Here is a 12,591-nt window from a genome sequence, read left to right on the forward strand (position 1 = left end):
AAAAAAAAAAAAAAAAAAAAAAGGAAAAAAAGAAAAACAAACAAGTAAACAAACACCATTTGAATGATTATTTTAACATAGCAGGAGTCTATTTGATATTTAGTTAGTTATGAGCAGGATAAAAGAGTGGTATGGCCTTTGTTAATGAATCAAGACATTAAAACAAAGCTGTAAAGGAAAAAAAGAAACTTGCCTTAAAAAAGAAAGAAAATGAAATGTTAAAAAGTGAAAGATGAGGATAACATTGTTTATAGATAGCTATGCATGAAGAAAGGTAATTCCACAAGGCTTTCTGAACATCTCAATCAGCCTGTCCAATAAATATTGTTAAATGATTTCTTATATAAATTTAAATCACACTGGATGATACAAAGTAAAGTACTAGTGATTAATACCATTTTATTTTCCCCTTCATACTAGCATATTTCGATTAGCATATGCAAATTACCGCTACTGTGTCATTAAAAATAGCTATTTTGTAGCAAGATATTTTTCCGTTTTCTTTGGACTTTAGGATGCTGAAACATAATTAACAGAGCAAGTAATTGCACTGCTATAGACTTATTTTGTTAACATGCAAATGTGAAAGTACACAAATACCATGAATGATACAATTTCTGGCGCACAATGGGCAGATATTCGTTTGATTTTCTTAGTACTCATGTTTAAGAAATATCTCAGATTTAAAAGGTGATATTAAATTTCGCTTTGGTGCCAGGCGTCCTACTCAGTGATGGAGCCATTCCTCATTTCCGAACTGCTCAAGACGATTCAGAGATGATGAAGAATTGTGCTTGGTCAAATCCAACCACCAGGGGCACTCTGCTATCCCCTACAAGGATTTCCTTTCACTAACCGTTTCGCAACAATGCGAAAACTAACACTGTAAATAAAGCGAGAGGAAACTCCGAAAAGAGTAAACTAATTTCAGAGAATGATTTTAATATCCTAAAAACTCTTCATATAAACACAAGGAAATTCAAGGAACTGTTATATTTGAGAACTATTTCTGTAATAAGTGTAATAGTTGCAGGATAGGTTTTTACTTATTATTTGAAAACGAGTAAAGTACACCCATCTTCATTTCTGAATTCTCCGCTACAAGTTACGCTCTCACTGCAGTAACAAGGCTCTACTGTATGTTAATTCACATGAGGGACCTCGAATACTGAATGGGACCAAGTCTTATTTTATAAATTATGGAAGCGGTTGCACGAGGCGCAATACTTACGTTTGGTTAAAAAAAAAAAACAGACTGCAAATTTGCCTTACACTGGCAGGGTATACAAAATTGAAAATATAGTTTAGATATACTGATGTGAATTTACAATGGTAAATTACTTTGTTAAAGAACATATCCTACAAAGATGAGACCTGTTCGTTTTGGAGATCAGTGTTTGTTTGGTCAGGATGCCAAAGCTTTCGTAGTTGGCAAAGCCTACATAAAGACTTGCAAGATCAAAGCTTATAAAGCCTAAATATTTTACCTCAAGAGCGAACGTAAAACATTTGGTGCTCTTAGCTGGGATTCATTCATCAAAATCTCTGAGTATAAAGCTCTTATAGCATGTTCGAATTGTTCCCTCCCTTTCCCTGCATCTCATTACACGAAACCCATTCTTTCTAGGTGAAGTCCAACTCGGCTCGTCAGTGTGAAGCAGGTGTCCAACATGGCGATCACAGGCAGCGGATCTCCGGCAGCCCTTCTCGTTTTATTCTCGATCTCGGCGGCTGTTCTTAAAGGTAGGGTTTAAACGACTGGACACATTAGAATGCTTATGGTCTTGAATCTGAATGTGAAGGCTGCGGCAAGCCGGACATAAAGCGGGCTACAATCATGTAAACATTTTCGGATGTGCCACAGGGATGTTGATGGATAGAACAAAGTAGGAGAACCACGAAGTGTGTAGGCTGTGTGCAGAGTATGTTTAAAGTTGCACTACTTCATAACAAGAACGTCTTTTGGGATAAACTAGGCTTTCCCTTGACCAGTTCCCCCGACATGTTTTGGCAGATAGATGTACCCGATTCAACAATCGTTTCAATTTTCCTCTGCCGCGGTGTTTTAAGCACCCTTGTGAGAGAGAAACGAGTAGTGAAAGAGTAATGTATGAAGCGGGGGATCTCCAAACCTCAGTGGTTAGGCAGTGCAGCACAACTCTATTGCTGGTTCAGTTTATGTTGCACGCTTAAAACGTTACACTTTGATAGCTGATTTAAATGTTTGGCTGTTATAAAGTGGCCAAATTGGATACTTAGTGCTGTAGTGATTCGTGGTATCGTCTGACTGGCTGTGCCGAAATTGTTTGTAATGATGAATGGCTGTATTAATGTGTCACTACTAGTGAATCGGAACTGAATGACATCGATTAATTGGTATCGTCTTTATGAAGAGACACTGGAAGTGTGCGAAGCAATATAAATGCGCAGAGCCCAGTAATTAATGTGAACAGACTTGTTACACTTGCAAAATCGTTGTTTTGAGTGTGCATCACCATGACCGAGAGTTTGTGGCGAATGCGGTGGTGAAATCTAAATTTTACTTTGGATAAAACGTAATTTTGTAAAAGGGAAAAAATGCCAAAACTGCTAGTGCGATGACATAAGAATAAAATAAACACCTCACTCTACGTGAAATAAAACTGTTTGCAGTTCGTGTGCTCTGTTAGACGCGAATTTGATGAGTGAATGTTGTTTCTGAGTGTCCTGTGTTTCCCCCATTTGTTAGCATGGGTGTCAAAAGTGTCAGTACCTTACAGCAGTATTTTGGTTCTTTTAATCTCTGTCCTTTGTCGCTTAATCTCACACTGCTTCAACGTTTTTCCCCTTCCTTTTTCCCCTGCGATGTTCGACAGGAACCTCATGTTCACATGCCAGCTCAGAATTGCGGTTAACATTGTCCATCATTTTGGTCGAACTGCACTGAAATGGGACTCGTGTTACTCGATTGCAGACTATTATTAAGATCTTCGCGTATTTGTTTGTTTAGTTCGGCTCTCGCTTGCCTCACAAAATAAATAAATAAATTCAAAATAAAATCCCAATATAGAATAAAACGTAATTTGTTTTACGAGAAAAGGGTTGCAGCAGTGTTTTTAAAATATCGAGTATCTCTCTCCTCCAAACACTCGAATGTGTGTGTGTGTGTGTGTGTTATTTGAACATCATGCAACAGCAACAAGTTACGTACCTATTCGAATGGCAATTCTAAGGACAGAGCGTAAGAACGTCCCTATGACAATATGCACTTATTCATAGGAGGAAATCAGAGCTTGTGTTGAAATCGCCCCTGCGATTTTCTCATGTTAATGGACTTTCCTTAAGGGAGAGAGAAGACGGAGAATTGAAGGCTACAAAGCTGTTTTATTTATGTCATTAATCCCATGATTGAACTGACGGGGAGAACCACTCTGTTTCCACTCTGTAAAACCTTGCACAGGCACCTCAGGAAACAGAGATCTTAGTGGTGCTTATGCAGGCTTGTCTAAAAACCCCACAGTAAGTATAAACATCACCACTGAACTCCACGCTACATGCCACACCAATAGTGAACGTCTTTGCAGATGCCTTTTATTCTGCTCTTGAGCAAGATTAAGTTATTTGAATTCACATGATATAGATGAATAAACAAGGAGAGCCACTCTTTCATGGTAAGTGAGTGTGTGTGTGTGTGTGTGTGTGATCTTTTCCTTGGAGTCTAATCTTATTTGAAGATCTATAAGCCTTGAGACTGTTTTCTGTCATTATTCGCGATGCAGATGTCAGGCATGGTTATAACATATTTATATAAGGATTATTAATGATTCATTTCTTGATTGAGTGCACCTTATTGAACAACATGAGGGTCCCAGGAGTAGGGACAAATGAAACGATTCTTGGAGCCCAGGTATGCACTTGAATTTCCCAGTTTGCTCAAGTGACTCATGGACTCCCTCACATTAGCATAGCACTTTAGTTTGTACTGTATAGTCATGAATTGGCTGGGTATTAGCTCCTTCTGGCTGCTCTGCCATTGAACAGATTTCCCTTTCCCCATTGTCCCATTTTATTGAGGAAGCACTATTGTCTTACACTGCCTTTCTTTCCCTGGTTTTATCTTACGTACCCACATCTATTTTTCTGAATGTATCAATAGGCCACACTATGTAAAGGTAAGGATAGCTGAGCTTTGTACAGTATTATACAGTTGAAGGGTTCACCAAACCTCATTTAAGATGAGTGTTCTTATGAGTACCAAGTGGGATGTGTTAGTATGGAAGTGGGAAAATGACAGAAAGAAAGCAGTTCTGTCAGGTTGCTGTTATTAGACCTCTCCTCCCCCCTTATGAAGTGCGTAGTATTTGTTTTGCACCACTTGGCTGTCAGGCTAATGCCATTCTGACTGAAAATAAAAATAGTTTGGGAAGCAGCTAATCCACATAAGAATATTTTGAGGATTACGACTGGAGCCTGCAGCACCCACCTTGTTATTGATTGGTTGTTTTGCTTTCAAAAAAAAAAAAAAAAGGGCTCAGAGCAAGAAGAGAGGTGATGTTCCTTAATTGTCTTTGTTTACTGTGTATAGTGGTCAGTGTTTGCTTTGAGGATGACAGCGTTAATCATCATGGCATCGACCTGTCAGACTGGGTCAAACTTCAGAGTGAAATCAAACCTTCCTGGTTCACACTGGTATTCACTCTGGCGCAGTTCATTTATTTTAAGAATAGTTGATTTCAAGATGAGCCTCAAATGAAAACTGTTCATATAAAAAAAAGGGAGGGGGGGTGGCAATCATACAATCCCTTATCAGTGAAATCTCTGCTTGCAGGAACCTGCTGAAATGCTGTTTTACTTGTGAACTCTAAACCCTCTCTGCTCTGCTCATGAAAATGTCATCGTAGGAGCACATAGTTAACGCTTATATGGGCGTGTGCTTCTAATGACCCCGCCACCATTAGAAAAAATGGACACATTTTCATAAGTTAATTTATTGTATAGAGAGATTCCCATTAAAATGGTTTCCCACTTTCCCTCAGCCACAGGAGTCACTTATCGTGGCTGCTCATTTCCAGTGTTTCTTGGCCTAACTATAAAGAGGGCACTGTGCTTGGTTTTTGAACGTGATTAAACAGACGAATCCTCATCAAACCGACAGCCTTCATCAATTAATTAACAGTCCTTTTATCAGTTAAAGCAATTTTATGGTCCATTTTCTAAGTTCTTATCAATATATGAGCAACCTCAAAAGAATATGAAACACATATTATAATGCCCTCTGTCAAAACATGAATGTCATACAAATTGGTCACTTTCTATCTCTTTTGATGGAGCATTGCTTAAAAATACTGCCCTCATTTCAATTAGGTAGGCAAGTAAATGAAAGCTGTTTACACTTCACCAGATTACATGTAAACATGATCAGTCATTCCCAGAACGGAAGCTAGTGTGCTGGCTGGAAATTGGAGCTGTCTTATTAACGGACAGTTTAATGCGTTCTGCAGGTAGATAATGAGCTGAAGAATGGAACTTTCCCACCCCTGCCCCTCTCTCACAGGAAATGGTGGTACTGTCCCTTGTACTGTACCAGGCGAATTCTCATTTGCTGGAGATTACTTTGCTGGAGCCTTGTAGAATTAGCTTTAAGAACTGTTAGCTCTCTTGTGCACCCCTTATGAAGGAGATAATCAGTTTCTCTTAAAAAAAAATTGCTGGTGATGCCAATGTTGCAACCTCAAAGTGGGCTGGGGAGTGCCATCCAGCTGCATGTCACTCTAAGTGAAGGTTCATTTTGACTGTGAAGTCATTTATTTTTTGGGTTGCTACATCGTGTCGTCTGTTAGACCCAGACAGTGTAGTATTTGATGTCAGAAAATCCAAATCTTCACAGTATATGAATCTGGGATGCAGATGATGTGAAATTTCTTAGAAACAAACTGTATCCTGTGTGTGCGTGTGTATATGAAGTTGTTTTGAAGTACAGTGATACCTTCATTTATATATCAGGATAGTTTTAGGGTTTAGATGGTGTTTATGACCAGCGAAGATCATCAGTATTGATGCAAGCGGTTATCGATTAATGAATTGTTGATTAATTAAGGGGGTTATTGATTAATTAATTTGTAATTATTTTCAGCCTATGATAATTTTTACTATTAATGATTTTTTGCACTGGTCCTTTTCATTGGATAAAGTGTGTTCACAGTAAAATAAGTTAAATTAGTGATAAGGATGGTTAAATAACGAGTTTTAAAGATATGAATGAAATCTTTTTAAAGAAGAGCTCAGTGGAGACAAGAGAAATAAGTAAACATGGATAGAATGTTTTGAAGTTTAAAAATGCTGCTCAGAGAAAGAAAATCTGATGTAATTAGCAATACAGACATAGTAATAACAAACACAATGAATAATCATGAATTTGGGGAATTGTATGAATTTTACCATGGTAGAAAACACATGGTGGTCCAGTCAGCTAGGAGGAAGGCTAGGAATGGAAGGATGAGAAGAGAAAGAGGAAATCTCTGTTGTGAAGCATGTCTCGTCGTTACAATCACAACAGTTAATACTCTCTGCTGGACTCATTCTCAGAGCTGTTGGAAAGTGGTTATCGGAGGGGCTAAATGAGCTACTTTGCCAAATGCAGTGAGGAAAAGGCTGGTTCAGCAGTAGTTATGCTCTGGCGGAAGATGGACGACTCTTGTGCTTCTCTGGCTTGGAGGGGTTTGGCTCCAAGTATACCCAGGAGGTCAGATGAGGAAACAGGATCCATCTAGGTCCCATGTGCAGAGGTCTCAGAGAAGATCTCTTTTTGTGTAGCAGCGTCTGAGTTCGATGAAGAATCATGGGCAATTACAAGGCGGGCTCCAACATAGTCGTTAAGATCTGTGATGTGCAGAATTGATACCTGAGCTTCGTTGGGAATTCAGACCCAATCATGGCTGGACAGAGGCACAGGATTCACTGATGATGGAGTTGTTTAGCGATATACCATCTTCAGAAACCACAGCTCCGCAGCAGGCAAAGAACTGTTTCCAGTGGTGAATATTTGTCTATGTGAATTGTTTGGAAGGCAGGCACTCCCACTGCCATTCTCCTGAATATGTGACAATGTGAAACAGCAAGTTTCCTTAGAAGGTCCATGCCACAAGGAATTATCATTTTGTCATTTATGCAACCTTTTTCAAGACCTCTGACTGGGACTTAGCTTTTAGCCAATGCTAGTCATAATGTTGTAGTGTTGTTCTGATACTCCACAGATAATCGGTTGTATTTGGGAGTTTGCAGCCCTGTAACGCGGCCTGGAATAGTCCTGGATATGTACCAGGTTTGAGGGTCTGCCCAGAGCCCTTAGTTGCCATGGTGAATAATCCCCTGGGGGTGCTTGCAAGGGAACATTTGTACTTCACACCTTGGGCCACCGGGTATCCTGCAATTGGTCAAAAGTCTTACCTTGGATTGGTGGCACAATGTCTTGCCCCTCCCCTAAAACCCTTCCCCATTGGTCCATTGTGTGTCCTCAGACATGATTTCATATAGTTTATATTATTTCATTATTGTTGTTGTTGTTATTATTATTATTATTATTATTATTATTATTAGTTTTGTTGTTTTGTGTTCATAGGTAGATTATACAGATAGTCTGACAAACAAAAATGAATTACACAAATACTTTTCTTTATTATAAATAAAGAAAATACAGTATAATATAAATTACTAGGCATACACATTGACAATTTATACATCTATAATCAATATACAACATGTAATATAACAGAATAGAATACATTAGAACAGAATATACTGTAATATCATAGAATATAATGTAAATGTCACAGCCTGCACCTTGCTTTTGAACTCTTGTTTTGATATGTCTTGTGCTCCTGTTCTGTGTCTGTCTCCGCCCCTCACCTGATCCTGTTTGTCCCATTTATTAACCTTGTTTTCCCCTTGTTCATTTCAACCAATCATGTTTGCCCTGTTTAGTTCTCCTCTTGCATTTAAGCCCTTGTGTTTTGACCTTTCCCTTGTCTATTGTTGTTTGTGTTTGGATACACTGTTAGGCTGCACCTTTTTGTTACGGTTTTTGTTCCTGTTTGCACCTGTTTATTTATCAACATTTTGTAAGTAAAGTCCTCCTTTTTGTCACCACCATCACTGTGTCTTGCGCTTGCGTCCACCACCACTCCAGCCTGACAGTAAATGCTTTTTGGGAACATAGAGGAAACACTAAATGTTGATGTTGATGTTGATGTTGAGCGGTTTCCATTGTGAATCTATCCGCACCAGTCTATTCTGTAGCACCCCACACAGTGCAGACAACTCTGTGCGATGGGCTGGAGGACCCACACTGGCTTTCCATTCAAGATGGCATCCTCCTCTTCAAAAATCATATCTACTGTTGCGCTCTTCCATATGGCAGCCTCTTCCTCGGTTTAAAGAACACTAGCTGTAGCTTTTTGTGCAGCTGCAGAACACAGGGAAAACAGAAATCAGACCACTGGAAACAGCAAATGGAGAAAAAGTCTAAGAAATACCAGGGAAACTATTATGTTTTGACTTACTCCTCTCCTCCTTTGCTTCGTGCAAGTGGTGATCCTGCACTCCTCCTTCTTCTCTAGATTCTTTTCTTGGTTCATCCTGTAACTCTTTTGAATAGTCTCATAATATGTCGTGCAGACTGCTAGAGAGAGAAGAAAAGTGGAGTTGAAAGGAAGATTGATAAAGTTCATTTAGAATTCCAGGTACTGTTATGAAACAATCGCGATGATATACCAACAAAACACGTTGGCTTACCCTGTCTGTGGATCATATCAGTGCGTGTTGTTTTCTCCGCACAGTTTCCTGTAAAAGCAAAATAAGTACAAGAGATAAATTCAACCACATTAAGAGAGAAAGCAGATAAAGTCAAAAACAAAAACCAGCTACAGAGTCATTTCCCGCTCATTTTCTTTTTTGGGACTCATCTTGTTCCTCTTTGAGCTCTCTGATGTCCGGCTCTGTCCTGTCCAACCGCCGAATAACATTTTCTACGAACGTTTCCTGCTGTTCAGATGCCCTCTTAAAAAATGAATTTCACATGGACACCACTTGTTTGTTTTCGTTCGGACTCAGAGTTGGAATAATAGGATATTACCGGAGCATAGGAGTAGCCGCCCCACTCCGCTGTCTGTTAGAAAACTCAAGAGTACAACTTCTGCAATCCTTCTGTGACTTGCTTCTCCAACATACAGGTAACCCCCTTCCCCAAAGCAAATTTCGCGCTGCAGTTGCACACAGTGCTATTGGTTACTGTCACTCTATGCCATGCACGCACAGAAAACTGATTGGACAGGACTCAACCTTAGATTCTGAGTGGGTGGTTTAAAAATGGGGGCGCGTCCTCGTACTGAGGAGAAACATTCCAAACAAACAAGCAAGGAACAACAACAACAACAAAAACTCCTGTACCCTATGAACTTTTACGGTACTTTGACAGGGTGACCAGGTGTAACGCTTTGCGTTGTACTGCACAGCATTTTGACCCTTTGTCCTGCATCTGGCATACTGAGATAATGTCCTGCATTTTCGTTGGTTGTTTGGTTTTTAATTGTCAGAAATAAGAACATATCGATGCGTTCTTTTACCCGCCCGGCAGATGAGCCGCTTATGCTGTTGCGGCATAGTTTCTACTCCATTTAATAGCACTACGTCAAAAGCAGCAGAAATGCAACATTGCCAAGTTTTTCTAAAAGCCTGGCTTTCACCCAATGGCTGAGAAGAGAGCAATTAGGGCGGTCATCAAGAGGCTGTGGTGGCCATCAATCAAACTGTGCAGACGTGGGCCTGATGAACTCCTCTGCTACATCATCAAAACCAAACTTAGAAAAACTTTGTAGATATGAAGGTAAAAGCTATCAGCCAACATCATGGTGAAAAAGAAAAGAGAAAGATCTTTTATCCCTTCTGACCATGATACTCATTCAATAGAGATTTTGGTTTGATATGAAGATTTGCATTGAAATTGTTTTATTTTATATAACATTTTATTTTGTGCCTTATTTATGTTGTAGTTGGATTTGGTCAAGAGTATGACTTGAAAGACTTGAACTGTATGATGCCTACTGCTTTGCTTAAGGACAGTTGCCTTTGATGGGCCTGTAATGGCCACTGCATGTTGGATGTCTATCAATAAAGACATGTTATGTTGCAAAATTAGTGTGCCTTTGGGATGACAAACAGCACTGTGCTCATCATATCTTTCATATAGCAAAAGCTGTAGCCTGTATCTTTCATGGCCTAACTGTTGTTCTGTGGAATCAACTAGAGGGCAAAGTATAGGTGTTTACGAGCTGAAAAGTAGAATACGAATGTTTCTTATTCAGTTAGATAGACATTAGGTCTAAGTTTTACGTTATCTCTCAGTGTTGGTAACATGTCCCACATTGTCCCACACAAACTTACTACTTGTCCCACATGTGGTCTGTTTGCATCTGGTCACCCTATACTTTGACCCTAAGTAAAGGACAGTTGCATAACCATCAAATATGTAATTAATGAGCCTTTCATTTGGACTTTTTTTTATTACATTTTTATTATGTTTTCATCCATCTTAATTTAGTTGTATGACAGTGCAATGACATTAAAGGCTACAGGGGCCTACTACTGCTGTATTATACACCATTCAACACCTAACAAGTTTGTGTGGTTATGACAATATGGGCTAAATATTACATATAGGCTATCCGATAGAAAGTTATGGTGGGAAGGGGGGGCAGGCTTTAGTATCCAGTCCCACCCAGACCACTGACTGTTATTAGCATTTGAAAGGCCAAGCCATCAGCTAACGACTGTGGTCAGGCGGATTCCTGAAAACCTCCGTCTAACAGCTTTATTCGGACATTTGCGGGAGTTTGCAAACAACAGGTTTGGCGGAAGTTTACTTTGCATTTCCAGAGACACCACTTTTCACGCAGTGTTATGAACATGAGAATCACGAAATTTTGTTTTATTTCACTATTCAGGGGGAAATTAGTTCTGTATCAGCGTTCCTGGATGTACCACTTTTAGTTGTGTCAATTATCACTAGGTCTTTTGTCCTCGCTGTTGGAGGAATGTCTCTGGTGTTTATCAGCATGGTGGAGGTTCAGTGAAGATTCAGGGGTGTCAGAAAAGTCACCAGCCGTCCTGTTCGTACTGACCTTAATAGATTTAAATTAAATGGCTTTGGTTCTTTTCATTTGCTAGTGATGCAAGTTACTAAGCTTATTGGCACTCCATGGGATTTCTGACGCTATGATCTGTACCCTACATATCCTAATTGAACAGGGACGCAAATTAATAAGAGTAATTTTAATTATCTCGGTCCTCTCTCAGACAAATGGAATTTGCCTTAGCGGACATTGCAGTACACGTTTCGTTGATACAAAATTAGACGACGAGTCGCATTTAATCCTGGCTTCAACTACAATGCATCTAACCTGAGGCAAAATAACTTAATTGTTTAATAAACATTATTTTATGCCCGTTTTCCTGATTAATATATCTGTTATATTTCTACATTTCCATTTATACTGAACTGATATACAGTCATCATGTATAATCTGATGTTTTTGGCGCATATGATGGAAAATGAAGTGCACAGCCGAAAATTTACTTTTTTTTTTTTTTTCCTTTTTTTCTTTCTTTTTTTTTCCTTTCCTTTTTTTTTCCTTTTTTTCCTTTTACCCAGACAGTTCAGGGTGAGCTGTAGAGACATTTGGTCATTTGGTGGATGTATCGCAGACTGAGAAGGTGGACTCTTGACTCTTTTTGAGGGGAATTCAGTGTGTAAAAACTGTTAGATGTTCCATGAGTGGGAAGTTGCATGTCTCTTCCTTGGATAACTGTTCCTCCTTTGATACTTCATCTTTGCACATGGCTCATATTGTTCTCTGCTTTTCTGCTTTTGTGGCTTAAAGCCAGCATGCCCATACACACAGAAAAGACAAATGTGCCCACAGTCTTTAGGAGTTTCTCTCCATTCATTACAGGGAATTGGCCAAGGCCTGGTGAGCCTATTTTTCGTTCCTGTCATTTGGTTGTGTTCTGAGGTCGAAACATTGGCCGTGTTACAATTTGTTATCCATTCCCTTGTTAGTTCTTCTGCTTAGAGATTGTCTTAGTTAGGGAGTGTTTCAGCATATATATATATATATATATATATATATATATATATATATATATATATATGTAATGTAACTCTCATGGGATCCATTTTATGTATGAATCACGTTTCTGCTTTAAGGGTATAAGTAAAGGGAATACACACACACACACACACACACACACACACACACACACACATATATATATATATATATATATAATATGTATATATTTTTCTGAGGAGAGTGTATACTAACCATTTGTCTGGGGGTGTCTGGCTTGTTGAAAGATTTAGCTTTCCTGATATTGAAATAGGTCAGTCTCTAATCTCTGAATGTCTGTCACAGCTCAGACTTCTGTGGGGCGAACCCGTGTGGGGAATCGTAACCATTTATCTGAGCAACCCTTCCACAAATTAGTGTCCACAAAATTCCAGGGTTCAGGTCAGCAGCGAAAAAAAACCAAACAAACAACAAAAAAAAAAACACACTG

General features: G+C 39.1%; 1 protein-coding gene across 1 annotated transcript in view; it reads left to right on the top strand.

The window, feature by feature from the left end:
- The first annotated feature begins 1,670 nt into the window (after nt 1-1,670).
- Nucleotides 1,671-12,591, top strand: part of cadm1a (cell adhesion molecule 1a) — a 230,488-nt gene continuing 219,567 nt past the window's right edge. Inside the window, exon 1 of the mRNA XM_030783002.1 lies at nt 1,671-1,743. Coding sequence (XP_030638862.1) covers nt 1,671-1,743 — 73 coding nt within the window. The remainder of the gene's footprint in view (nt 1,744-12,591) is intronic.

This window comes from Chanos chanos, chromosome 8, assembly GCF_902362185.1.
Source record: "Chanos chanos chromosome 8, fChaCha1.1, whole genome shotgun sequence".
NCBI lineage: Eukaryota > Metazoa > Chordata > Actinopteri > Gonorynchiformes > Chanidae > Chanos > Chanos chanos.